The 27703-nt window shown below is 49.4% G+C and overlaps 1 protein-coding gene across 1 annotated transcript in view; it reads right to left on the bottom strand.

Moving 5' to 3' along the window:
• Positions 1-1306: 1306 nt before the first annotated feature.
• TNFRSF19 (TNF receptor superfamily member 19) overlaps positions 1307-27703 on the bottom strand; it is a 66520-nt gene continuing 40123 nt past the window's right edge. The window contains exons 6-10 of the mRNA XM_090258722.1: positions 10411-10575; positions 9827-9952; positions 7113-7215; positions 6148-6517; positions 1307-1473 (exon numbers count right to left, since the gene is read on the bottom strand). Of these exons, the coding sequence (XP_090114848.1) occupies positions 1468-1473; positions 6148-6517; positions 7113-7215; positions 9827-9952; positions 10411-10575 (770 nt within the window). The 3' untranslated portion in view covers positions 1307-1467. The remainder of the gene's footprint in view (positions 1474-6147; positions 6518-7112; positions 7216-9826; positions 9953-10410; positions 10576-27703) is intronic.

The following is a 27703-nucleotide window of genomic DNA, read 5'->3' as shown; positions in this document are numbered from 1 at the left end:
TAATATAAGCCGTTCAGAGGCTAAAGGCAGATCCGGGCATGCAGGTGCAGGCAGGAAAATGCTAAACCCTGCTCAGGTAACCCCTCCCCAGGCCATGAAGGTGCAGAGAACGGAGGCGTCCCCGGTTCACGACGGGACTGGGTCCTCCTCTGTCGTGGCTCTAGACGTTTTTCCAGTATGTAAACACCCAGGGGAGAGGGGGCGGGGCCCGTGCCCCCAGAGGAGCACCGCGCTCTGAAATCAGCATCGTCTGGGTGAGGTGGGGCACCCTTGCCTTGACGCAGCTGAGAGGACCGGCGGCCACACTGTCCTATCCCGGTCAGACTACAGGCGGCAGGGCCAAGCTGTTCACCTGCCGGCTGCCGACAGCCGACGGCTTCTGCTCCTGCTTCCAACACGTGGTGTGGTCTCCTGAGACTGTTCACTTGGTGGTGACACGTTCCAGTAGCAGGGGACCTGGCGTGTTGTAATTTCTAACGGCCTCAGTGTGATATGCAAAATCAGAAAGGAAAACCCCCCAACCAGGCTCACGGATGCAGAGAACAGACGGGTCGTTGCCAGAGGAGGGGGCAGAAGGGCAGGCAAGAGAAAGAAAAGAAGTCGTCATCTTTATAAACGCCACGTTTCTTTCAGAGAGAAGTTCTGCATCCTCTGAGCTCACTCGCAGGCATAGGTCTGATTTTCACAGACACATGCTCAGCTTTGTCTCTTAGGATCTAGAGTGTGTGCGGGGAGTGGTTTTAGAATCGGGGTGCTGGGGGGCCCTTTCCCCAGCTCGTCCCGACTCAGTCCGCTCACTACTGGGCATCGGTGAGAGCTGAGGTTGGGAGCGTCGATCCTTTGGAAGTCTGGTGTCCTCTAATTTCTGGGTAGGCCCGCTGACATCATCGAATCCACCCAGGATTGGAGCAGGCAGTCCGAAGTCCATTCTTACCTCCTAAGCCAACGAGTTTAGGTAGCAAAATAAGGGACCTTCCTCAAATAGAAACACAGATTTCTGAACCCGCTGTCCCTAAAAATGAAGGCACCTAATCAACATCGACTTTTAGCAGGAGACTCGGCTACGTGAAATTATTTGGGGAAGAAAAATGCAGATGAAAATGTAGACCCTGGGTCTTCAGTCTTGTAGAGCCACATTCGCCGTGGAAATGAGCGTGACGGCGGCTCTGGTTCTTGTTAGAGGCCGGTCCTCTCGAGCGCTGCCGGCCCCACGCGCCGGCCTTTGAAGTCCCACAGGCAGCGGAGACGCTCCTTGTTCGAGGGAGATGCAGAGCGTCCCGAGCGCCTGTGGTCTCTGTCTCTTCTCGTCCTTCCTTGAGGGTTCAGCTTACAGCAGGCCTGGCTCAGAAGCGACCGGCTGTTTGGTTCAGACTGGCTTTGCTCCCCAGAAGCCAGGCAAGGTCCAGACGGCTCGGTCCCTGAGCGCCGGCGGAAGCGTGCGTGCCCTTGGGCTCCGATCGGACGCCCCTATTCCTGAAACAGCAACAGAAGGGGTGCTTTAAAAACCCTGGCTTACAGATTAAAGCTGCGAAACGGGAACTGGGAAAACTAACATGCGTAACTTTTACTAGTAATACACGTGAATTTAGTCACTTACAGCCAAGAGGCTCACGTAATGGCACTCAGGTGCCCAAGGACCTGTGTGCTCCGAGGGTAAACGGAAGACTCCCTAACGACCCCCAGTCACTCGTATTTGCCAACAGTACTTAAAAGGCGGTGATGGGGCCCACAGCCAACAAAACGTATCAGTAAGCGGTTCTGCTGATGCTCAGCCTCGTGTAAACAGCTCAAGCCTGTCTCTGGGTTGTGCTCCTTGAAAGCGTTTGTAGGTAAGGATCTCAGGAGCCTTTCCGCCCATGGTTTAAAGGATGAGGATGATTAATGAACGGAGCCATGCTTTGTCTCTGAACGTAGAACGCATGTTAAACTACTGGGGAAAGTTTCCCTCATGGCCCCCTTGGAATCCTGACGGCCTTCATGGGGCCAACATGCTCTGTAAAGTGCAGCCCTCACATGCGTCCTTGTCACCAAGGGGCAGGGACCTCACTTCAGGAGGGGCGAGGTGACAATCAACTGCACGTGACTATCACTAAGTAAGGAAAACCTTCAGTTGACACACTGACTCTTCATGAACCTGTGTCCCACTGGTGTGGCATTCGTGACGAATCAAATAAGTTTAGGGAGAAAAGTTTGCCCCTGGGTCTAAGGAGATGCTCTGAAAATGGAAACTTCTGAAGTGCTCTGGGTGACCAGAGACTGTTTAGTTAACTGTGTGCACCAGTAGATACGACAACCCCGTTCACACTACCGTGGGAGGCAAATGATACTCAGCCAAAAAGGAAACAGAGATTTGAATAGATCGAAACACCAGAACCCAGCTCATGTCATATCTTTTCTACCATTCCGTCCATGGTTTTATGTTGACACTTAAAACGTTCGTTTAAAAAAAAACACCAAAATACCCTTTTTCTGTAAGTAAAGAGGCTGGTTCCGTTCTCCCAAGCATCTTAGCGAATGATGTCCCAAACTCCTTAGGTCTGTTCTCTTCTGGGGAGGGATTAAAATGAGCTCAGACAGACCCGCGAAGGCTCGGACGCCCCTTTGCTGGATCTGAGCCCTAACTCTCATCATCGGATGCTGAGTGGTCTTCAGCCCCCCACTGGAGAACTGCCGTGGAAAACTGTGGTTTGGGGGAACACGTGCAACATGCCCTGGAAACCTGAGCTCCACGCGGAGTAAAGACCAATGCGCTGCAATGCGGTTTGTGCTGCACACGTGTAGCACGTCACACTGTGCACCTACCACCTCTATGATATCCGATGTCAGTTATATCTCAATAAACCTGGGAGACGAGACTGAGTGGATGCTAACAGACTGAAAACATAAGTGAATGCCTGGGGAGGAATTTAAAGTCTTATTTAAAATAAATTAATCACTTAAAAAAATTTTTAAAGGCTATTACGGCTTACACATCTCCCAAACGGAGATCCAAGATGTTCCTGAATCATGAACAAGCCCATGCCTACAAGCAGGATGACTGAACTTGACCTTGAGGAATGGCAAGTCCTTTACTTTGGTTCGTAACAGAAGCTGCTGGAATCAGATTTTTCTGAGAAGTAAGTATATTCTCTACCTGGAGAAGTGGCCTGTTGAGGGATGTCTGAATGGCTTTCTGGAATCTAATGGACTGGAAAAACCAGGACGAGTCAAGTTAAATACTTGGCTGACCCTTGTCCCCAAGGGGAGGGTCAGTTACCCAAGGATGGGCAGTTGCCACACTCCAGTCTTCTTTTGAAGATTAAGCTCCAGTCACTAAATTTCCCACATTCAGAAAGTGCAACCGAAGAGAAAATGTTTTTCAGAATCTGGAAAAGATTATCTCTTAGAATGGGCTCAAAATATCATTTGCTGTTTTCAATTTTAGGGCAAAAACAAATGATTTACATTTTACCAACTCCTTTGCTGAATTCAAAATGCTGTATTTAGGTTTATCAAAATTATGTAATAATTATAAGATAATGCATCTTGGAAAGCTAATAAAAAACCTTTCATTAATAAATTACACTGTGCAGCTTGAAGATAACCCTTTCTCATTGATTTTTCATGAAATTATAACTTCCCATAATAATATGTGTTGAAAATACCCTTATGCAGATCATAATCATGCTGAGGATGCTCGTAGAGAAGGAATTCCTGTCCCTAGATGCCACTCATCGACTAAACTACGTTTCTGAATTTCTACTTTCATGTAACTGTGATGATGGTGCTTCCCAACCCCACGACAACCTCACCAACAGCATACACAGAAAAAGGGGGAGAGTGAGCCGGTTTTTGTGTGACTTCGAATCCAGATGGGTCGTTCTCTGCATCACAGAACTGGAGATGAGCTGGAAAAGGAAGAGGTGCGGCCGTTCTCTTTACAGACAGTGCTCGGGAAGGCTGCAGTGGGCTGGGAGCGCAGTCATTCGTCACTGAGACGTCCCCTGAGCGACGTGCGGGCAGAGGAGACAGATGTCTGTGTGGGCGGCTCAAGCGGCTTTGAGACCCATGCCAACTGACATGACATAAAAGAAACTCCAACATCTTGTCTTGCAAATGGAGCTCAGACTAAATTTCAAAGTCCTCTGGCTTTTATTTGGGGGCGCCTGGCAAGGCATCAGACTGGGGTGTTGGGAGCGGGGTCCTCTCCATCCTGCCTCCTGCGTCTCCAGCCTATTCCCGGGACCAGTCACCCGCTCGGGCCGCAGGGATTCTCAGCCTTGACGGTCTGTGGGCCCTCGGCCATTCTTGAGGCCTACACTCAGCTCTGAAGTCTTTCCTTATTGTCACGGAAGCTGTAAAAATTACGGGAGGGCTCAGAAGAACGAGGTCAGCACACAACCTCCCCCTGCTACAGAGGTGCGCCGTTTTTGTTTTTTAAGCTGTCTGATTTGTTCGTTTTTCCTCCCTTTCCTCTCTCTCCTTCACTTCCTTCTTTGGGAGAAAACCAACATTTTTCCTCCAAAGTCAACACATTTTTTATAGAATTCCCTATAAATTCTCTATAGAAATGGTTTGCAGTTAAAAAGAAGGGGGGGGGCTGCATATTTAGGTCGATGTATAACGTAGGTACTATCATTAAAAGGAACACATCTCCGTCTGCACTCTGACGGCGGCGTGGTTCTGACGTCAGCCTGGTTGTGACGTCAGCCTGGTTCTGACGTCAGCCTGGTTCTGACGTCAGCAGACGAGGACACACGCAGGGGCGCTGTGTCGGTACCCAGGGCCCGGAGGGGGCGGGGCCAATGCCAGGTGGGAGGAGCCACGCTGGTCTGGCGCGGACGGAGCGTCACCCATTGGGGACTCCGCCCTTCTACACCCTCAAGCCTGGCCTCCTCCTTCGGGAAGAACGTGTGCCAACAACGCACCTGCTTACATGAAGCAGATGTTTATAAACATCAGATCAAACCCAGCCAAGGCCGTGTCTTCGCCTGGAGGACAAGGCAGGTTTGGGGCCCAGGTGTCCCCGAGTGCCGCTCTGTCTCCAGGCGGGCAGCGTGCCAGGAAGACCCAGCTGCCTGCAGTCATCGCCTCCCCCGGCCTTATTGGAACCCCTTTGATCTGGAAGGTTCTGCTGCTGCATTAAGTCCCAGATCCCAAGCGACAATCAATTTCCAGCCAGACTGACCAGTCAGCCCAAGCAGAGTGCTCTAGAAAACACCCAATATGAGAAAGAGGCGGGAAACGTTATCATAAACTTGACATTGAATGAAGCACCTTTAAGTATTGGTTAGAAGAATACCAGGGGAAACCGAGGGTGAGGATGCAGTTGGGGGCGCTGACTGAGTAGTGCTGACCCGTGAACAAGGCGGTTTGAACTTTGCGGGCTCCCTTATCGGTGGACTTTGTTTTAAAGGCATATATGTACAGTACTGTGAGTATTATATATTTGCTCCTGCTTATGATTTTCTTAATAATGTTCTCTCTAGCTTGCTTTATTGTAAGAATACTATATACAATCCATAAAACATACAAAATACGTGTTAACCTGCCTTTCATGGTATTGATAAGACTCTTCTGGTCAATACAAGGGCGGGCGAAAGTAGGTTTCCAGTTGTGGGCATGGGAAACAAAGTTTATTCTTGTATTATTATATAGTGTTTATTTCCCATACAAGCAACCGGAAGCCTACTTTAGCCCACCCCTGGAGTAGGCTATATTAGTAGCTTAGATCTTGGAGAGTCAAAAGTTATACTTGGGTTTTCTAATCCTACTGCGTAGGGGGTTTGATACCCATAACTCCCACATTGTTCAAGGGCAATTACAAAGAATTTAAAAATGCAGCAAGGTTGTGGGTTCGATCCCCAGTCAGAGCACAGACAAGAATCAACCAATGAGTGCATGAATAAGTAGAATAGCAAATCAATGTTTCTCTCTCTTAAATAGCAATAAATTTTTTTTTAAGTTTAAGCATCTTCCCTTTATAGCCTTATACCTTACCTGTTAGTTTTTTTTTAATCTTGAAATTTAACTTAAAATATCTTCTTCTACAACACACAAGATGTTATGAAAGATGGAAAACCTCCTCATCGGGTTCCCCTCCATATTCTGGTTGGAACAGAGTTCTGTTCCTTCTGGTCTTCCACAGAGAACCGGCCCCTGGCTTACCTGGGAGGGCGTCTGAGTGGCTAGGTCTAGCTGGCTTCTGGTCGCTAATGCGTCCTGCATGCGCACTGGTTCTTTCCGTGAGTCGTATCTAAAGAAATCAGTAGTTTCTGTACAGTTTTCAGAAGGCGCTTGAATTGGAGCAGTGCTGCCAACCAAATCCTGACTCCTGTCTGAAGCCAAGGATTCGTCTTCTGGACTGAGAGAATGAACATCTTCTCCAGTGAGTTCAGGATAAGAGTCACAAAAGGAGACGTCATCACCAGAAACGGGATTCTGCATCAGAGGCCAGGCGTCCGAAAACTCGCCACAGATGGACCGGGATAGGGACCCGAAGAGAGCTGGCATGGCCTCCCCCACCGCACCTGCATTTCTGAACACATGTTCAAAAGACCTTAGAGTGGTCTGTAGGGACAAGAAAGCTACGGCCAAGCAACATTAACTATACGTCTACGTTTTCTAGAGGAAATAGCAATTTATTAAGTCAGAATTGTGGGTGTTATAAACTGGCTTTAATACAATAATTCCTCCATTTACTTTAAAACTGAATTAATATGCCTACTTTTAATCAATGTAGTTATACTTAATACAATGTCTAAAGGATGCGGTTTCTTGGGTTTTAACGGAATTTCAAGGTTGTTCTAAAATTCTATGAGTATCTGACATGTTAAAAATTACTTATAGATGGCAGAAGTGTCACAAAGCATGACTAGAAGATAAAAATAAAATTAATTGAGTGTAACATATACAGAATGTGGCACTGGATGTTACTAACCCTGAGAGACTTAACCTAATTCTTGCCAAACGCACATGCCCTCCAATGACCAGGGCATCATTGATGACATTAAAAAAGGGATGTCCTCCTCATGAAGCATCTCCAAGTGTTGCGCACGGCAGTTGGTCCGTGAACATGATGCGTCCTTGCACAAGGGACCCCGAATCACATTGCTTAAAAGATGCCCAGTTACCTCTCCCGAAGTGTGGCCTTGGAATGCGCCCTGCACCCGAGAGCCACCTGGTCGATGCTGCAGGTGTCATCACAGCACAGGGACGGTATCAGGTGGACAGGCCCTGGGAAAACCAGCGGAGGGGTGAGGCAGGAGCTCTCTCTGGGGCTGTTCCCTTTGATACCAGTCCCACCTCGTTCTCAAAACTGGAGCTATTCCCCTTTGGGTAACTTTAGGGAAGGGGGATATGAGGCTTAACTTTTCTCTCTATTTTGTCTTTAAAACAATGATGAACCACTTATAGGGTGTCCCTGGAGCGGTCCAATTCCTAGAGACAGAAAGTAGGATGGCAGTTGCCAGGGGCCGGGGAGGCGGGAGGGGCACAGAGTCTCAGGCTGGGAAGAAGGAAAATTTCGAAATGGGTGCTTTGACGGGAGCACAGTACTGTCAATGTCCTTAATCCGCTCAACTGTGCACTTACATTATTTATTGAAGACAAAATTTAGACGTAGAGAGAGACTAGATAAATTTTAAAATAAATCTTCCCCAGCCTTATAAACTAGAAATAAACACTGTCAATATTTGATGAACAGCTTTCTAGGCCTCTCTCTCTCTCTCTCTCTCTCTATATATATACACACACACACACACACACACACACACATATATATACACACATAAACATATAATTCTAATTTGATAAAACCATAATCACTAAAGCATACAGCTAAATACAAAGACACACACGTACACAGAAGAAAAGACCTGAAGTAATTATATATTTACATGTACATATATGTTTGTGTATATTCAAACATAACATGAGTATTATCTTTTGTAAATAGGAAAATATTAATATGAAACTGATATTCCCTTTTTGAAAAATCCATGTTGTGTATCGCAGATCGGTGCTGCTAGAATGGACACTCAGCGCCCCTTCCGCTGAAGCGCTCTCAAAACAGGCCCCCATCTCGGGCCGTCTGAACAGACAGTGCCGTTACCTGCATTCACTGCCAATGAGCTCGGCGAGCACGGGTCACGCTCACTGTGGAATTTCTCGAAGTTATTTACAAGCAAAAGGCCCTGCCATTCCTTCTAGAAATGGCTTGTTCTTGGGCTCAATCAGGGGCAGTGCAAGGTGAGCCTGGCACTTCTTTTCATTCCAGGAAGTAAGAAAGGGCTAAAGGGGCCCCAGGGGATGGGTTGTGAGCCAGCCTGAAGGGCCTCCCACCGGCTAAGTCTGGGAGAACGGGAGCATCAAAACAGGTAGTGAGGGCAACGGATCGTAGCCCAGCAAACGGGACCCAGGAGTCCACACTAATTAAAGTAACGAGATGTGGAAGAAGCGGAAGTGTGTTCTGACCTGATGGAATGACGAAACGGGTGTTCACCAGCAGGTGTTAATCCCCAAGCTAACTGACTGATCCAGGTGAGAACCATCAGAGGAAGCTTCACTACTGGGCAGAAGCTTGGAAGCAGGAGGATGTTTACGTTACCTCAAATAATCTCCTGTGAGGTTTTATTAATTACAAGAGAGTAACCGTAATTTCACAGAGAAAGCCTGTAGGCCCCACCTTAACACAGTGACCCTAGGTAACCTGGCCAGGAATGGGACAGGTGTGCCCTCTCTGGAGGCACAACACCTCTCTGGTGCTTCTGAATCTAGTCAAGGAAACATCACCACGCCCAACCTGGGGGGCCCGCTACAAAATTACTGACCTATGCTCATCGAGAATATTAATGTCATAAGACACAAAGGAAGATTGAAGAAATATTCCAGATTTAACGAGAGGAAAGAACTAGAACAGCTCAATACCGCAGTGTTATCTGGGATTTTCTTTTGCTACAGAGGACGTTATTGAGACAAGTTTTTTAAAAATCTGAATATATGCTGTAGATTATATAATAGCAATAGACTTAATGTTAATTTCTTGATTTAATAATCATGCTGTTATGTAAGAAAATGATCCTGTTCTTTGGAAAAAAAACACCAGAGTTGTAAGGGGTAAAGAGACAGCTTATCTGCAAAGGATTTTTAAGTGGCAGGTGAAAAAAATGAGTATATTTATTTATATATATACACATGCACAAAACGTGTGTGTATATATACAAAATATACAAAACATGTTTTATACATACACACACACACCATAACCACCATACTTAGAGATACAAATAATAAAGTAAATGTCAAATGAGATAAATGTTAATATTTGGGGAATCTGAGTAAAGCGTCTGCGGAAGTTCTTTGTCCTGATCTTTCAGTATTTTTGTCAGTTTGAAAATATGTCCAAACAAAAAATTAAAGGACAAAGGGCACCGTCATTAGGGAGGAGGCGATGTTCTGGAGACCTGTCTGCACCTGGCGGTAGCGTGGAAAGACTGAGCTCGGTGTTCTGCTAAGAGGACACGGGACAAGGCCATGTCTCGTCGCTCATTTTCTTTTCAGACAGAAGTTCAGGTGAGGCAGGGTTTGCCAAAGCTGTCTTTCATTACATTTAACATTTGAATTCACCTCTCCAGAAATTTCCCTCCTGCCCCTGATTCTGTGGCAATGTTCTTTTTAATACATAAGAGGCACGACGCACGCCAAGCGGGGCACCGGGGCAGAGAACAGCTGTTGAGCGCGACCTGCGTTCAGTGGAAACCAAGCGGGGCAGCTGCGCGGCTGTGGGACAAACAGGGGCAGGTCCCTGCAGCTTCGCTGTCACTCCTCGGGTCCCCAAGGGACTTACCGCAGGCCGGGGCCAGCTCCCCGTGGCACGGGCAGCACACTCGGGGCGCGGACTTGTTGAGCTGAGGTCTGTCAAAGCAGGACAGTTCCGACCCACTGTACTGTGTGTCCTGGGCTCTCAGGGACCCTGAAGGAGAGGGGACGATCCTGTCAGTGAGGGACTTCCCTCACAGCGTGACGCCCGCCATCCCATCCCAGCCTTGCGTCATTAAAGAAAAAGAAGGCTAGCGGCCACGTTTTAAAATATTCCTTCTTCCAAGGAGGCACAGATATGAAATAATGTGTCAAGAACGCTCCAAATGGAGAGTACTGATGTTGCCCGGACTTAGAATGAGTTTTAGTTTTGCCTGGTGGCCCAGGGACATCCCTGCCTTGTCAATGTCCTTATAAAGTGGTGTCACCCACCAGTCTGCTCCCTCGGTGACCGTCAGGGACAGGGGACCATGAGACTATCTTCATGTGCCCTCTGGCCCTTGAACAGCTCCTGACTCTCCTCCCACTCACGTCTCTGGTGGGCCCGGCCGGTGACCACCGCGCCAGACGCACGTCACCAACGCTGAGCCACAGAGCGAGCCCCCGACTTACAGCTGGGTTTCTTCGCCATCAGCTGCCGCTTGCAGTAGATGGTGCAGAGGATGAGCAGGGCCAGCAGGACGGTGGCCAGGGCGCTGCAGATGACCGCAGCCAGGGCCGTGTCCCGCGGGCTGGAGGCCGGCGACAGCACCTTCACGAGGTTCACCTTGCTGGTGCCTGGAAGCCAAGCGGAAGGAATCAGCGTGCGCTCAGCCACCAGGATGCAGAGCCTCCCTGACCTTGGCCGTCACCAGTAGCAACGGCTCCCGCGCAGACCCGGGAGGCCAGCGGGAGGCAGGTTAAGATGGCTCCAGCCGCCCTCCTCCTTGAAGATTTCCCGAATGTGACACCTCCATCCTGAACCCCCTGAACTGCATGAACATGAACACGCTTCTAGGTCCCCTAGACCAGAACTGTTTGTGAATTCAGGAATTTGTCATATTGATCTCTCCGTCCCTTGGCAACATGCTTGGCACATAGTAGGTACTTAATATCATATTTATTGACTTGGAATGAAACTACCTCACTGTTTAAGCATGCCGAACGAAGGTAGGCCTTGGGGGCAGCTTTAGGGAAAAACAAGGAGTTGGTTATGACCCCGTTTCTAAGACAGTCAGCATTTTGCCGTCTTAGCTGTTCACCTCCTGGACAACGTCTGAACGACGGAGAAGAGGTTGATGCCGCAGGTGAGCATGGCACCTCCTTGTCCCTGGCCGCGTGGGACCCTCTCCCTCATAAGACTGGCTCCCACTGTGTGACCCCTGAAGCTGGAACCAGAGAGAACCTTTTGGGTTCATATTACTGAACCGTAAAGAGAGCAGGAATGACTGTCTTGGAACATAAATCATGGTATTTCGTGGCTCAGCGATTCTGGACTGGACTGATAAAGGTTTCTTACTGCCACCTGGAAAGACAATTATGTGTCCAGGGTTTATATAAGCCATAGGCCTTGGATAAATAGGAATCATCATCCAGTCTCACGTCTTAAAGAATATGTGTTTATGAATACGGTTAATATCGTTTATCGCTTAATGCTATTCTCTACACTCTTAGACATGCTATAATAATCAAAGAACACACATTAAATGCTTATCAAACATCAAGTGAAAGAAATCATTGTATATCCCTGACCCGACAGAGACTAAATCTACCTCTGAAACAGTCGCCACCAGTGGACAAACTCACAAAGGACATGTGAACACAGGCACAGCTGTACAAACACAGACAGACGAAGGACGATGAGTGTCCGTCCTCTGCCAATAACACAGCAGGCTTCGCCGAAGCAGGGGGGACTTGGGGGCTGTGAGCCGTATCTACGCGGACCAAACGGGAAAGGGGTGGACACCGCCGTTGCATTTACGTTTGTGGGAAGGGCGGTTCCCTCACGCGTGAGAGCAGGTGCCTGAGCTTAGACGTCCCACGAACACCCCAGCTCTAGCTGTCACCAAAAGGAGACAGAACCCGTCATGGGAGGGGACGCTACCAAAGCGCCTAATCGTGTTGTAACTATTAAGTTAAACGTCATCAATCAACACAGCATTGGACGGTCAGGAAAACCCTGCTCAGAACAGGGATTTGAGGTGAATGGTGAGGGTCCTGGAAGTGCCTCTTGCTTCAGAGCTTTCTGAAATGTATTAGTTTCAACGTCTTCGTCTTCATAGCAAAGGAACTGCTCCTGACATAAATATTAAAATGCCCCCAAATGGAAACTTAATTGTTTTTATTCGATGGTTGTGATTCAGGATTTGTTTTCCCCGAGCCAAACGTAAAAGGCAAAAAACTAGTACTGTAATTGCAATAACTCAGAGTTGCCCCAAGAACAGCAATTTTAAAGGCAATAAGCCCCTTTCTCCCCCTTCCCCAGGCTGTGCCTCTGCAGACGAACAAGGAAAACGGCACACTCCCCCTGCTCAGTTGTGGGCACCTGCGGAAGAGGAGGTGCTTTGTTGGCTCAAATAGCCCCTCGAAGAGTCCCGCTGGGGAGTCGGGGTGTGCAAACCACGTGCTCGGTTCTCCTTTGCACGTGCGTGTTGATGACGCTCTGAGCAAACGTAACCCCTTCTGTAGGACACGGACCCCTCGTTCCTAGGCGCACCTGTCACAAACAGCGGGTACAGCCCCAAACGGGAGCTACGGGAAACCGGTGCTCATTTGATTTTGGAACAACCCCAGAAACGTAGCCACATAAATTCCTGCTAAAAGCCCCCTTTCTTTTTGACTTGAGCAGGAAAAATCAAAACAGGTGGGGGAGGAGGCTGGTACTACTCACAATGTACGGAGTGGCTTCTGCTCTGCTCTATGAAGCTCTGGTGAGTTGAGGTGCTGCCGAGAACTCCTCAGAGAAGGACTTACCTGCTGTAAACTAAGGAGCATTGCTTTTCTGATCTGTAGTTGCTGCGGGGATGTTTAGATGAAAAGATCCTTCCCACCCACGTGCCTTGACTAAGCTCCCTGTCTGTAGCTCACCAGGCACATTGAATGTCTGCGGGGAGTCTTCCCCAAATCTCATTAGGGTGCTGCCCGTACTTCTGAAGAACTGGGGTACCCACATTCTTGGGGAAGTTTTAACTTTGCTGGAATACAAAGGCCTCTCTCACCCGAACCGATGAACCCACTGAATCCCTCCGCAGTCTCAGCCCTCCCCTTCGGCCACTGACTTGAGTGAGAGCGGTTTCCTTGCCTTACATTTCACATCCCATTACAGACATGACACAGGGTCAGGGTCCTGCCACACGTTTCCTGAGTTCAGCCCCACGGGACAGTGAGGTGCTGAGCACCTGCGACACGTGAGGCACCCCACAAGCCGAACGTGAGTCTGGACACAGGAGGGAACGGCAACAGAGGTCGCCGGCGCAGCCTGGCAGGCGTTGCTGTAAAGCCCGCGTTTGCCCTTTGGCGTGTGACCAGGGACAGAAATCCGAACAGCAGCGAGGCGCCCCTCCCGTGGGTCCCCCTGAGGAGCAGTGGGGAGTAGCTGGAGACACACGTGTATGGAAGACACCTGTGCTCTCGGACTCCGACGGGTCCCGGGGGAGCCTTGGAAGAGGAACTCAGGGTCGGCAGGCGCCACGTGGGCCGAAACGGGGGCACCTGCTCCTACAGACCTCAATGCGCTCCCACGCGCCAGGCGCACGAACACCCCGGCCGTGACGTCGCCCTCCTGCCCGCGGGCCGAGTGCTCACGGCGGCCGCCGACTCCCCGCTGGAGGAGCAAACCCAGACGCGGGGCGCCTCGCCCCCCCCCCCCGTTACACAGCTGAGTGGAAACGGCTGGAGACCCCTGCTGGGGGACCACCGTGCTCCGGGGCTGCGTGGAGCTTCTAAGAAGGTAAAACATTCTGCGAGGTAACAAGAGCAACATGGGGCTCGAGGCTGGGTCTGGGAAGGCCGTGCTCAAACCCGCGGGGGGAAACCAGCCAGGCCGCCGAGGCGCCCCGTGGGCGTGGGAGCTGGGTCCGTGGGGGGCACCTGCCCCGGGGGGAGATGCGGGGGATCTCAGTGCCGCAGAGCGAGCTGCCGTGAGCAATGACAGAGTGTCACTAAGGCGGGGACGAGGGGACACTACAGAGGGGACTGGATCGGGAAGGGCCGATCAGAGAGGGGGAAAGACTTGCAAAGATGGCTGCCGCAGGGTCGGGCTGGTCGGCGTGTTCTGCGTGGGTTTCCAGCCCCTCCTTTGTGTGGGCGCAGCTCTGCTTGTGACTGGCCCCCCTGCAGGCTCACCCACTGCAGCCTCCCAGCAAGCTGGGCTTAAATACCTGCGCCGCCCAAGGCCCTTCTTCCCACAGGGTATTCCTAACCAAGGGCCCTGGCTTGGGAGAAAGAGAACAGGTCTCCAAAATCTGGCCCTCACCCCCTTCCACCCTGGCCATGAACAAGACTTCCCGCCTCCAAATCTCAGCACCCTGTTATCTACCCACGAGGAGCGGCTGAGTTGGCATCTGGACGTCTGAATGAGGCCAAAAGAGAGATTGGAATCCGAGATAAAGATCTGAAAACCATGAGCACATAACATCCAAAGCCAAGAGACCGATAAAATCCCCGACAGGTACAGTGTAGATAAAGAGGATCACCTGGGACAGAACCCAGGTTCCCTCTGCCACTCGGACGGGAGGAGAGGAGGAGCCATAGCTGCGGGGGAGCAGGAAAGGCGTCAGGAATCCCACAAAGCAGCCGGCTGACGCCTGAGGGGAGCAGGTCTCCGGGTGCTGAAAGAACGAGGCCCCCTCAGGAAGCCTTCTCCTGGGGATCAGTTACAGAACGCTCATTTCAGCGTCGTGGAGGAAAGTTAAACATCTCTGGTTTTGGTTTTTTTTTAATTAGTGATCTTGCCCCTTGTGGCTGCCTGCAAATTTATTGTTGAACAAATCTTTGCACTAGATTTAAACCAAAATGCCATTTAGAAATGTGGGCTCACAAAAATAGAGGAGCGGAGCTCAGTGGGAGTTTGTACCACACAGTAAACGTGACTTAGTCACAGCTCCATTACTCAATAAGCAAGATTATGCAGATGAAGAGAGCACCAGTGATAGAGGGATTATACCAGGATTTGCATCTTTCTCCCAAGGAATCCTTCTGATCTCACTTTGGAAGCACACCCTAACACGTTTGCATATTTTGGGCTTGGCGTCTCTGTTTACAGGCGTCTGAGAGCAGTAAACACTGGCAGACGCTCTTCCAACATCTGCATCTAGCACCAGAAGTTCCTCCTGCCAGGCGGGTTTCCAAACACTCTCTGAGGGCTGCGTTTCCCCGGGAGGGCTCAGAGCTATTTTTACTGACTTTCCTTTTTGAAGGAAGAGCACATCAAAAGACAGTCCGGCTCCCCGAGCCCTTGTCCTTTGTGGAGCGATGTTGTAACATTTGTTTATAAACACGGAACTTCTAGCTTGAGCCCTTCTTTTAAGTTCCCTTCTGCCACTGCCCTAATTACCCGTCCTTTGATGATTTCAATGCGAGTGATCTAAGGAAGAACCTCAAGGTCGCCCCGAGCTTGCGTGCCTTTCATACCGATACGCGTGAGTCACAAAGATGGCTTTATTATAAGCAGAACCCACCCCTACAAAGGCAACTTTTAGATCTCTGTTTCCCACCTGGCCAAGGTGTAACCGAGGGCTAAGCAGTGCGTGTACAGGAGGTGAAAGGTAAAAGGGGAAAGGACATCCCCAGCACCAAAAAAAACCCGTGGTGGGCTGCGAGGGCACCCACGGCCGCTCCCCGGGGTGGCACTGCGGGGTGGGGGTGACGGGCTGTAAGGGCCGCAGAACCTCCGACTGCCGCAGAGGCCTGCTCCCACGGGCGTTTCTGACCTGGCCCATGTCTGTCTTCCTCTGGGTTGCCTGCCCCTCATTGCTTTCTTCCTGTTCTCAGCCTGTTGCCACGTTTGCTGGGAAGAAATTGTTGAATGTCCTTGGCAGGGGGAGAGAAGGGGGAGTACAGGTACAGTTGACCCTGATCAAATATGGGTGGGGAACCGCTTATATTCAGATTTTTCTCAATAAATACCTATTCTGTTTTCGACCCGCGGCTGGGAGCCCGCGGATGTGGAGGGCTGACCATGTGCGTTGATCTCCGGCTGTTCTACACAGGGCACCCCAGCATCTGTGGCTTTGGTATCCATAGGGGGGGTCCTGGAACCAAAAACTAAGTTTTGGGGGAGTCAGAAGTTATGTGTCTTCTTTGGGGAAGTGTCTATTCAAGAAAGTCCTCTGTCCACTTTTATTTTTATCATATTGCTTTTTTTTTTTTTTTTTTGCATTGAGTTGAAAATTTTAAGACTAGAGCTACCATATAACCCAGCAATCCCTCTTCTGGATATCGACCCGAAAACTCTGAAAACATATCCGTAAAGGCATATGCACCCCTATGTTCACTGCAGCATTGGTCACAACATCCAAGACATGGGACAACCCGAGTGTCCTTTGATAGAGGGCTGGATAAAGGCCTGGTCCATATAAACCATGAAATACTATGAGAATCACAGCTGGACCTGGAAACTATCTTGCTAAGTGGGAAAAGTCAGACAGAAAAGGACAAGGACTGTATGATTTCAGTGACATATGCATGTAAAACAAAAAGCAACAAGCACGTAAAATAAACATACAAACAACAACAACAAACCTTCAAAGATTCAGACAACGGAAGGATGGTCACCAGCGGGAAGGGGGCTATTCGAGGGGGATGAGGACAGTAAAGGGGGGCAAACACGTGCTGACAGAAGGAGACTGGACTTGGGGGGTGAGCACACAACAGAGCGTACAGGTGTCATATGATAAAGTTGTGTGCCTGAAACTTACATAATGCTATCGACCAATGTTAGTGACCCCAATACATTTCTTAAGTTAAATTAAAGATGTTTTAAGTTATACACAGATTTTCAACTGCATAGAAAGTCAGCGTCCCTAACCCCTGCCTATTCAAGGGCAAACTGTCAATCCGTTCTTAAATTTAAAGCCCTTGGACATGCCCTTCACATTTAAACTTATTCTCATATTTGTATATGAGGAGCCATTTAAATAATAATCTCCTTTAGATTATTAACAAACATTCCTCTCTCTTGTAAGACATTTAAAAATATCTGATTCTAGCCAATAGTCTAAAATGGTTCCAATTATTCTGTTAATAATTTTGAATAATAGAAGGGAAGGTCCAAATCTTGCTATGAAAACATTGGCGATGTGAATCAAAGCCCTTTATTGCATTCTGTAATGTTTTCATCAAAAAACTTTTCTGAATTCCTTATAACAGAAGAAGCATGCAATTAGAAAAGAAGAAACTTCTTTACCAGGCCTATCAGTCGCTCTATCAGCACAATAAGGTAATAAAAGAAATAAGGTAATTGATTGTTAATCGTTTGGGAGGGACAGACCACATTTGTGCATCAAAGGATTAAAAATAAGAATGCAATGTCAGTATTTTAATTACAAAGGATAGTTGCTTTTCATTAAGACCTTGTAGTGATGAAGCAGAAAATGGCAGCAATGACCATCCATAGCAACAAACAAGGAGCAGACCCTAGTGGTAAACAGCTCCTTTGTGCAGAGGACATTCAAGCTGTGTTTCCAGGAACGTGGTTTCCCTAAGGGAGAATTCACACAGCGAACACACGCGCCTGGCCCCGGCCTGCCCTTCTTGGGGGGACTCTGTTGGGCTAGGCAGACCTGCAGGAACTGGGAGCGTTGCTTCTGGGTCAACCGAAGCCGTGTGCTTCTGGAGGACGATCAGTCAAAGTTTAAGATGTACACACCTTAGCAACTGGAAAACTCTGTGTCTGGTTCTACTGCCAGTATTTAAACGGTCTTGAGTCCTTGCAAATTATGGCACAAAAAAAGACCAGTTACATGAACATTGATCATTGTCTTCGTGGACAAGTTAATTTGACTTAATTTATTCATGAAGGTGGATCCCTGACATGCAGATGAATGCCTTCAGCACTGGATTGCTGACAGGGGAAGAGAACTAGCCATCTCCGAGGAGCACAGAAGGCTCCCTGGCCCAGCATAGCGTTTATAACCAAGCAGTGTGGTGCACGCTGGAAAATTATATCCACCGTTGGAGATCTTGCCTCCTACGCCTCTTCTCTCTCCGCGGCGACGCCTTTGTTTTCCCTTGGAGAGAATCAGACTCTCTCACTCAAAGCCAGGCACGGTTAGCAGTCCAGGAAGTCTGTGATAGTCTTTCTTTGGCACGGAGCTCACAGAGTGAAGTGACGGAGAAATATGGCCATTTCTAATCCTCATCAACACAGCTCACAACGTTTTCTGACTTGAATTACTAACCAGCATAGCTACAAAAACTGATTTAAAAAACTAAGGCAGAAGTCTCTCGGTCGCTCGTTGGTGTGTGTCGATTGGGGCTTGAATCCCTGGCCAACGGAGGCCGTTGTTTTCCATTGCAAGCCTCCTCCCATGAACTAAACAGCATGTTTTAACGCAGCCGCTGGGCAGCCCGACTCCCTCCTCCTTGGAGACGGCCCCCCTGCCCCGTCCGCTGCTCCCCTGCCCGCCACGCTGGTGAATTAGACCAACTGTACACAGTGACTACAAAGGACAGTCCTCGGCCCCGTCAGTACAAAGTGTTGTTAGCCCGCCAGTACAATTTGGTTTGGTTTCTGGGTCTAAGGACCACAGGACCATCCTTCATCCTGACTGCAATAGTGAGCGCTTTGTATTCCCGTTGTTGGAGCAAGAATGAGTTTAGCATATCCTTTCACCTCCAGCTGGGCACACTGCTTCGAAACCTTCTTTCTGAACACTGGGGTCTCTCTCCTCTCCTCTCCGCCTTCAGGGACCGGCCACCTGGCTCTGGCTGTGGCTCATCGCCTCCTGCTCAGCGGCAAGGCCTCCCTCCCGGCCCGCGTCCGGCCGGGCCAGGCCGTGCGGACCGCTGCCCTGCCGCCTGCAGCGGCCACAGGGACCTGTCGGTTGGGGCCGCACGTTGGCCGCCGAGCCGCAGCCTGTGAAATAAAGACCAAGTGTGGCCTCGGGGAGCCATACTCGTCCCCAGTTTGCAGGAAGTCGCCGGCACCCAGAGGAGGAACAGATCTGCCCAGGGCGTGGCTGCTGAGCTGAGGGGACAGGAGGGGCTGCAAAGGTGTCCCTGCCAGACCTGTCATCCCCCAAGAGCCCCACTCACCGAGCGCTCACTCGGTGATTGGTGACTCTGTTGTCAGTAGTGAGTGGCAAAGGTTTTTTTAAATTTTCCTTGCATTTCGCTTTGGGTTTTAGTTATTAGTACCAAATGCGAATGCTTCTGTCCTGAAAATGAAAATGAAGTTTATTTATAAGGCGCTGAACCGGACAGTTGTATTGCTTCTCAACTGGACAAAAGGAAATGGTAGACAGATGAGATAAAGAGTCTCCCAGTCTTTTAGACATGTTATGTCATCGAATGTACTGTCTGAGATGCCGCCATAAAGCCAAAGGAAAGCGGGATTGGGGGTCGTCCTCGGCCCAGTGATAGGACCGGCGCAGGCGTGCTGGGAGGCTGGGCAAGCAGAGGGGTCCAGGGCTGTGAAGAGACGTACTGGGCCTGGCCGGGTGGCTCAGCTGGTTGGAGCATCGCCCTGTAACCGAAAGGTTGGCGGTTCGATTCCTGGTCAGGGCGCCTGTTTGAGGCAATCAGTCAATGTTTCTCTCTCACATAGATGTTTTTCTCTCTCTCTCTCTCTCTCTCTCTCTCTCTCTCCCCCCTCTCCGCCCCCAACCTTTTTCTCTCTCTAAAATAAATAAATAAGTAAATAAAATCAATAAGCAGGCCTGGGAGGCAGTGAGAATGATTTGAAGGGCTGGAGGTCAAAGGGATGCCTGAAGTTCAACCACGGCACGGGTGAGGATGAAAAAACCACAGCAGCTGAGACTCGGAGAATCACGTTACTAAATTTAGTTTCCACTGTTCTTAATCTTGCTTCCAGATCATGTGGCCTAGTAATCTATTTGCCAGCAGAACCATGTAGGTCAAATGTTATTGGCATGTCTTGAAGGGAAAAAGGAAGGAAAGACAGAGAAGGCAGCTGTCACAGGACCGTGGCAGGTAAGGCAGGGCGGTGAACGATGGGGCCATCTCTGCCCCGAGCCAGGACTGTGGGCCTGGCTGGAGACACACCGCCAGGTGCTCTTCAGAGAAAGTCTCTTATGCCAAGGGCGAGCTCATTACTTTAGATTTCTCTTTGGCACTTGGTAGATTCTAAGTATAACTGTGTGGTAAGGTAATTAAGATAAACACCATCATTAACAGTGAAAAAAAAATCATAAGCCACAAAATGGCAGCAGATTGTCTACAGCACCTCTCTGCAGACACGATCATGTAAAAGAGTCCCTTTCCTGCTTGCAAGGATGTTTTTCTTCCTTTTATTATCCCGCGGTCCTATACGGTCTTGCTGCGTTTATTTGACTGGAGAAAACAATGATGCTTTCAAACTTCAGCACCAAGAGGCAGAAGAGACGCCATAAAAGAAACACATTATTATGGCCCTGAACATCTGTGCCCAAGGATACACAAGCTCAAAAACAGTTTTGCTTCATTGGGGCCAACAGACAGGGCTGCCATCTGGGAATTGGAACAAAGATATGGAACTTGGGCGGCTGCCCTCAGGGTTCCTGCAGACTCTGCTTAACCCTGCGCGCGCCAGGCTGCGCGGAGAGCCCTGGGCTCTGGCTCCCAGGCGAGGCAGCGCCTGGTTCCTTTGATCTTGTCTCTGGAGGAGGAGGAGAAAAAAAAGGTTTCGTATGGCTGGGTCCAAACTGAAAAGAAAATCTGGATTTAGATAGTGGTTCTTGCTCTCTCCTATTCCACAAGACTTTCTACTGCTATTATTACTTATGATTTTACAGTCGACAGAATTGATGGTGAAGAACAAAACTCTGAGTTCGGTTGGAAAGAACACACTTTTCTGGAGGTTTGAAAGATGAAGCAGATGCAGGAATCCAACCAAAGTTTCATTCCTCTTTCTTTTTTTTTTTTTCCATCTTCACCCCAAAATATGCTCATTGATATCAGAGAGAGAGGAAAGGGGGGGAGGGGCGAGGGAGAGAAACATTGATCGGTTGCCTCCTGCATGCACCCCAGCCAGGGATGGAACCCAACCAGCCAAGCCACCGGGCCAGGGCTATTTGCCCTTTTAAATTATTAGACTCTTTATTTGGTACATGACGAAACTGGGGCAAAAGTTAAATAACTTGTCTGAAAAGTTGGGGGTCAGGACCAGGATTCAAAGTCAGATCCTCTCCCTGGAGAAGATCACGTAAGCTAATAAACCTCACGCTGACGTCGGGGATGAGCCGTGGAGGCGGTTATGAGAAACTGACCTCTCAGGGAGAGTTTGTATTAGAAGTTAGAAACTCCCCTGGATTTTATTTCTCAGATCTTTATCTGTGTCCCCACGGCCCAGTAATAGCAGAAACCATTTATGATGAAGTAAAATTACAGTCCGATGTAAGATCTTAAGTGAACCTCTTCCAGATTTATGTTTTACCCGCGTTTATAAAAAGAGATCAGCCAGATGCGATGTTTCTGTACTTTTCTTTTCTTTGACATTGCAGAGAGCAGGCAAAGCACAACAGATACTGTGTTACTGCGACTAATAAATAAGTTAAATGCATTTCAATTACCTGAAACTAATGAGACTAACACTTAACCCCGGAGAAAAGCCTGCTCTTCCAAGGGCGCACGTGTATTCTACCAGCTAAAAACATGGCGCGTAACTTGCAGCCTGTTTCCTCCCTCGCTCCCGGCAGCCTGAGGGTCGCTGGGAAGCTTCCCTCCGATCTTGTCATTCCCGGAGTCCATATTTCCCATCTCCCTAGGGCGAAGACCGGCCCTTGCAGTGGCTTTCAGTCCCACCAGCCCCCTTCGGTCCCCCCCAGGGCCATCATCCCCCGGGAACGGCGCCCCAGCCTCTGCAAACTGTCCCGCTCCTCTGTCCGGCGGCTGGCTCCCGCCTCCTGTCCCTCCTTCAGGACCCTGTCCTGGCCTCACCTGATTTAGGCCCGACCTGACCCCCTGATTTTATAGAAACCCCTGGGGATTTAGTCCAGGTTTTTCCCTGCGGGTCCCCAGTGCCCACATCGGTGCTCACGGTAGGCACTGAAGACACGGGGCAGCGGCCGAGAGGCCGAACGCGTGTGCAGGTCACGCAGGACGCGGGAGCAATGACTTCGGGGCGCGTCTTGCTGAGGCCTAGACTAGCGTGAGGCACCCGGAACACACTCCCTGGCGTGCCTCCTACATTCAATAGCCCAATCCCATGGCTTCTAAAGAGTAATTTTTCTCATTTTGAAGAAAAGCATGCCTCCTATGACCCCTAAAAAGTTTCCCAGAAATGACTGATTTTTCAAGGACTTGTTTTTCTTTTTGATACTGAAGACCTTGTAGAAAATCATTTAAAGATACAATTCACTTAATACCATAATCCTTTGGTCTCTAAGAAAGAAAATAAAACATGGACAGAAAACACTACAATACATATACATAAATTTAAAAGTAGATAAGACAATGGAAAGATGTCCAAACTACATCCTTAAGACAATTGGTATAAGATAAAGAGAGTGTTCTGAGTCCACTCGCAAGTCACCGCTTAACATGACTTGCCTTTTGGGGCTGATGACAGAAGACGTGCCATCATCACTGGGGAGATGAGCTCACAGGTGCATGACACCTGTCAAAACTCACTGAGTCGCACACTTAAAATGGTCCATCGTCTTGTATGTCAATTACATTTCAATAACAGTGAGAAATTATTTTGCAACAGTTAAGAAAAAGAGGCACTTTCTCCCTTTAATTATAACTGTGTATATATATATATGGCAAAGGTGTTTTTGCCTATTTAATTAAGAAAATGGCTACATGATTGAAAATGTAGACAAAACTCTCATGAATACTGAGCCTAATCTCTCTGAGACGGTCAAAACAGCACATGAAGCGGTTCAAAGAGCCTGGGGTGTTATCTTTAAAAAATTGATTTGTTTGATATTTGACTGGAAGCATTTGGTTTGTACTTTCTACTACCTTTCCCAGACTTTTTGTTATTTTACACTATTTTTTCTAGTAAGATGACTCAACCACCTTCCATCTGTAGTTTCACTTCGTTTCATAAGGATTATTTTTACACCGTCCTACGCCTGGTCCGTCCGAGGTCACCTGGAGAGGACGTATGGAGTTGGGTTCAGATCCGGATCCAGGCTGACGTGGGGTCTGATCCTGTCTCCTCTTCCACGGAACTGCTCTCTGGCTGAACAGTGAGGAGGGAAGATTGCCCACCACAGAGAAATCAACGTGTGTTGTTTTAAACTCTCTTGATGGTTCTCTCTTCCCTTCTCAAAGTCATGTTTCTCAAACCCAGTCTCCTTCCCAAGTAGTTGATGTGGGAAGTGGTCAGGCACTCACCCATGTTTAAAGGTGAAAGGATCCTATGTCACTGGCCACAGCTCCGGATTCCGGTCCCCTCCAGAATGCGGGCACATGGGGGACAAGAGCTGGACCCCTGGCAAAGTGCGAGCCCTGAACACAAACCAGTGAGAATCAATGCTCTGTGTATAAAAAGGAGTGATCTTGCCCTGGCCGGGTGGCTCAGTTGGTTGGAGCATTATCCCCAGAACCGAAAGGTCATGCTTCGATTCCAGGTTAGGGCATAGACCTAGGCTGCTGGCTCGATCTCTGGTCCAGGTGCGTAGGCAACTGATCCATGCGTCTCTCTCACATCGATGTTCCTCTCTCTCTCTTCCTCCCTCCCTTCCCCTCCCTCTAAAAGCAATGGAAAAAAAATATCCTCGGGTGAGGATAAAAAAATACTTTTAAAAAAATAAAAGAAGTGCTCTCTAAGCTTAAACTGAGTATTTCCACTACAGGCTTGGCATAAATTGTTAGATTGCTTTTCTCCACATATATTTTTTAAGCATTTAATAGGTACACACACAAATCACTGTTCCATCTGTTAAAGGCCACAACTTAACAAAATAGCCCTGCTGGATTACATATTTTAAAAATAAACTGCGCTTAATCTAACATTCCTTTACTTCAGTGAGTGATGGCCTTTAACAAACCACAGCCCGTTTCTTTGGGAGTAAATATTTAAACCAGCGCCTTGACTTTAAATGTGGGAAAGAGACCGAAGATAAAGGCGGAGGAGTTAGGGTTTAGGCTGACCAGGCAGCAGCGAACCGCTCCTGTTCCCAAGGGCCGATCAAAGCCTCTGGCCTGCCGGCCCGCGGCTCCGGACGCTCCTGCCTCCCGGGCAGGCCGGGTGAGCAAGGGCTCCCCAGCGTGTGTCCGGGTCCCAGACACACGGCCCCCTGGTCACCTGACTGGGTCAGGCATTTGCACGTGTCCTTGCTTCACTTGGCAGAGTGGGCGGCTTACAGATACTTAGCAACTGTCGGCTGGGAGACAAGAATGACTGTAGAGCTCAAGCGTCTAAGAGACTCTTTTAACAGTATTTTTACTTCTATAGCTTGCATGCAACTAGAGCTGAGTAAAGATAAATATTTGAACTCACTGAATAACCCTCCAGAGCAGCAGCATTTACGGCTCACTTGCTCTAATGGGGCCAAGGCACTGAACCTGCCCTGCCATCTTTCCCGACCCTTGGGAAAGGAGGGCCTCGCTCTGACCCCGTTGTCCTCCTGTCCCCACCCTGAAAGTCTGAAAAGGAAGAGCTACTTTTCTTCATGAAGCTTCCTATCTCTAACCACCTCGGCCATTTGCTGGGCACACTGCAGCACTCGTCCCATTCCTGAGACCGTCCCCAAAGCGGGCTCCATCAGCACGAGACATGGCAGTCATCCCCCGGCCCGACACCTAAGAGTCGGCCTGAGGACCACAGACGACTTGGAAACCTTTGGCTTTGTGGCCCAATCCTGCAGAGGGCCTGGTACGTCCCCTGGAAGGCCAGACCCCTAAGACATTGGCCAGGTCATCATCAGAAGATACACGGATACAAGAAAAATAAAATAAGTCTCCCAAAGCAAACATCGAGGAGGCTGGGATCTCAAGCATTCCTTCTGCGTCCCATGACGTAAGCATCGCCCGCCATCAGATTCAGTGCGGGTGGAAGGACCACCCCGGGATGCAGGAACTGCCTTAGTTCAGGAGCCCAGCCCTCCAGACCATTCAGGGAAAGCTTAAGTCAACCAGTAATTCACCTCGCGTCCTCTTCCCCCTCCTCTGCCTCACCTTCTCTACCTCCTCCTTTGAAGAAAACCAGACGGCTTATATCAGTATTGATTTCGAAACACTCCCAATTTATTTCCTTTTAAATGTGTGTTTGTTTTCTTTAAAAGAGGCATTTACCAGGGACCCTTATTTTGAAATCATTTACCACTGCGTGTCAAGAGACAAAAATATTAATACCTCTGGACCCATAAGCACGCGGCGGGCATCAGTTCATCATCGGCCTGCAAAGAGGCGGGACAGCGGCAACCCGGGGCACAGCAGGGCTCCCCACCCCGTGGCACACGCCTGTCTGGTCCTCAGCCCAACAAGTCTCAGAACCACGCAAGCAATGCTCAGAAGAGGCGGACAAAAGTTTCTGTCTCGGGTGGGAAGAGGATACACAGGAACACGTACAGCATGATTCCATCCGTTTTTAAAAATCAGCAGCATGGACAGAAAAAAGACAGAAGAAAAGCCTGGAAAGGCTTCATGTTGCTTTGTGTGCGCTGATGTTGGAACTGCTTGGAACACCAGGGTCGCCCCTTCTTTCTCCTACCAAACTTTAAAAGTGATCTTGCGTGAGCACATACTTCCTTTAAAAATCTATTTTGCAGTTATTTGGATTCATCATTTAGAAGATGCTTTATGTTTCCTCTGGAAAATAGTCATTTTTTAATAATGTGATGTAGTAGAATACTTATTGGTCCAGAGACCCGCTATTTTCTGGGTTGTAAGCCCGTAACATTCCTACATAGTTTCAGGCCCACAGAGCGGCCTTTCTTTCTCCCGGGCAGCAGACCTACCAGATCCTTATCTCTCTGGAATTACAGGGCTTGTGTTACAAAGCCCCCGAGAACAAAGCAAACAGCTCCGTTAAACTCACTTAAAGGAAGCTGGGCTGGGGACCGCATTAAGTAAACACCGCTAAACAAAATCAGACAAAATCGGCAGTTCTTATCAGACGGGGCAGATGCCATTCTTTTCAAATGTCTGTGTGCTTTTGTCTGCTTTCTCTTCCCTGCTCGCAACGGGGCCTGTCATTAGGAGGAGAAGGCACCAGCTGGGACCCTGTCATTCACCTGCACTTGCAGCGATGCCACTCCCCAGCCACCCTCACAAGTTAATGCCGCTACTGACTGACAAAGAGGCGAGTCGTCCGTCATCCTCTGGAGGGGTGGGCAGCTTAAACCTCAGGCTGGTGGGCATAGGGCAGGCGGCCTTGGGCCACCCACGGGACAGGGAGAAAAGACTTCAGCCTAAGTAGGGTCCCTCCAGCCTGCTAGTCTAGCCATTCAAGGGACAAACACTCCTCCACGGCAGCCCGGTTCCGGGTGTCTTCCATGACCCATGCACCCCTGGGGGCCGTGCACAGTGCGCTCCTCCCCGTATGGCACCACTCCCAACCACCACACCCTCCACAGAGCACACCTGGCCAGGGTGGGGCCGCTGGGCACGGGCAGGGGCGGCTGGTCACGGCTGAGCTCCCGCTGTGGCAGGTGCGCCTCTGGGTGCTCGCTCAGTTCTTTCCAAGGTCTGCCAGCCTGGCACGACTCTGCCCATCTTCCAGGCAGTAAATGGAAGTTCAAAGTGGGGAAGGAATCTGCCCAGCCCGATGCCATCAGTCCAAAGCAGAGCCTGGGTGTGGACCCAAGACGTCCAGCCACGGGTCTCACGCCGTGTTCCGCTCCACGCTCCCATCTCTGGCAGGTGCCACATTGCTGAGGACGTCCTCCCACTGGGTCAGTATAAACTATCAGAAGAGACAGAAACTTCTTTCTTGTTTCCGAAATCACTCTACCTGGCCTACAGGATGCACTACAGAGAGAGACACTTACATGTAGATACCTGATCCCTCATTTAAGCTGTAGGGCACCTATTTGTTACCAGCTGGCCGGAGTTTCCCGGTCTCATTATACCAGTTCCTGGCACTCACACAGCCCGCGCTGGCTCACTGGCTCCTTTGAACCTCTGCCTCTGCTGCCTGCCAACCCTCTGGGCAGTTACTTGGCTCTTTCTCAAGACAGCAAGTCCCCCCAGATGCTAGGAGGTAAGACCTCCACATCCAAGAAGCATGGCACGGTGGACGGAGCAAGGACGGATGACGTGGTATGGAGAGAATTAAGTAAAAGAAACTGCTTCCCGGTGGTGACGGACCCATAACAGGCGTTCAATACTGCAATCGTTAATTGCAGTGAAGTATTCGGGGAATGTTTGGGTATTATAAAACGAGGGTCAAAATGCATTTCTATAAAAGTCGGAGTCCGCTTTTTTATTTTTTGGCTTTCCTATCAGTTCGAATGAAGAATAAAAAGGAATTCATTTTGGTGAAGGACATAATAATATGGACTGCAAAACTCCGTGACATTCTGGGAGACACGGGTACTCTGGGACCTCATCCCATAACGCAATGACTCCCCATTAGTTCAGAGGAGGCTTTTGTCACCAAGAGAAACAACAGGACATATCCAAAGCACTGAAAATTATATCAGAACAACCCCTCGCTATCCACATTGCTATTGCCAATGCTCCCCGAAAGGTGCGCACGACCCGCGCATGGGACCAAGGCCTTCCCCCCTCCTCCGCCTGCGTGCAGCGAGGCACGGTTCACGGACGCCCTGCTCAGTGAAGACAAGCAGGAGTTGAGCGCCCGAGGCGGCCA

The sequence above is a fragment of the Furipterus horrens genome, unplaced genomic scaffold (assembly GCF_987537825.1).
Source record: "Furipterus horrens unplaced genomic scaffold, mFurHor1.1.pri manual_scaffold_12, whole genome shotgun sequence".
Lineage (NCBI taxonomy): Eukaryota > Metazoa > Chordata > Mammalia > Chiroptera > Furipteridae > Furipterus > Furipterus horrens.
The sequence above is the reverse complement of the archived record's forward strand: the minus strand, read 5'-3'. Positions and strand labels throughout refer to the sequence as shown.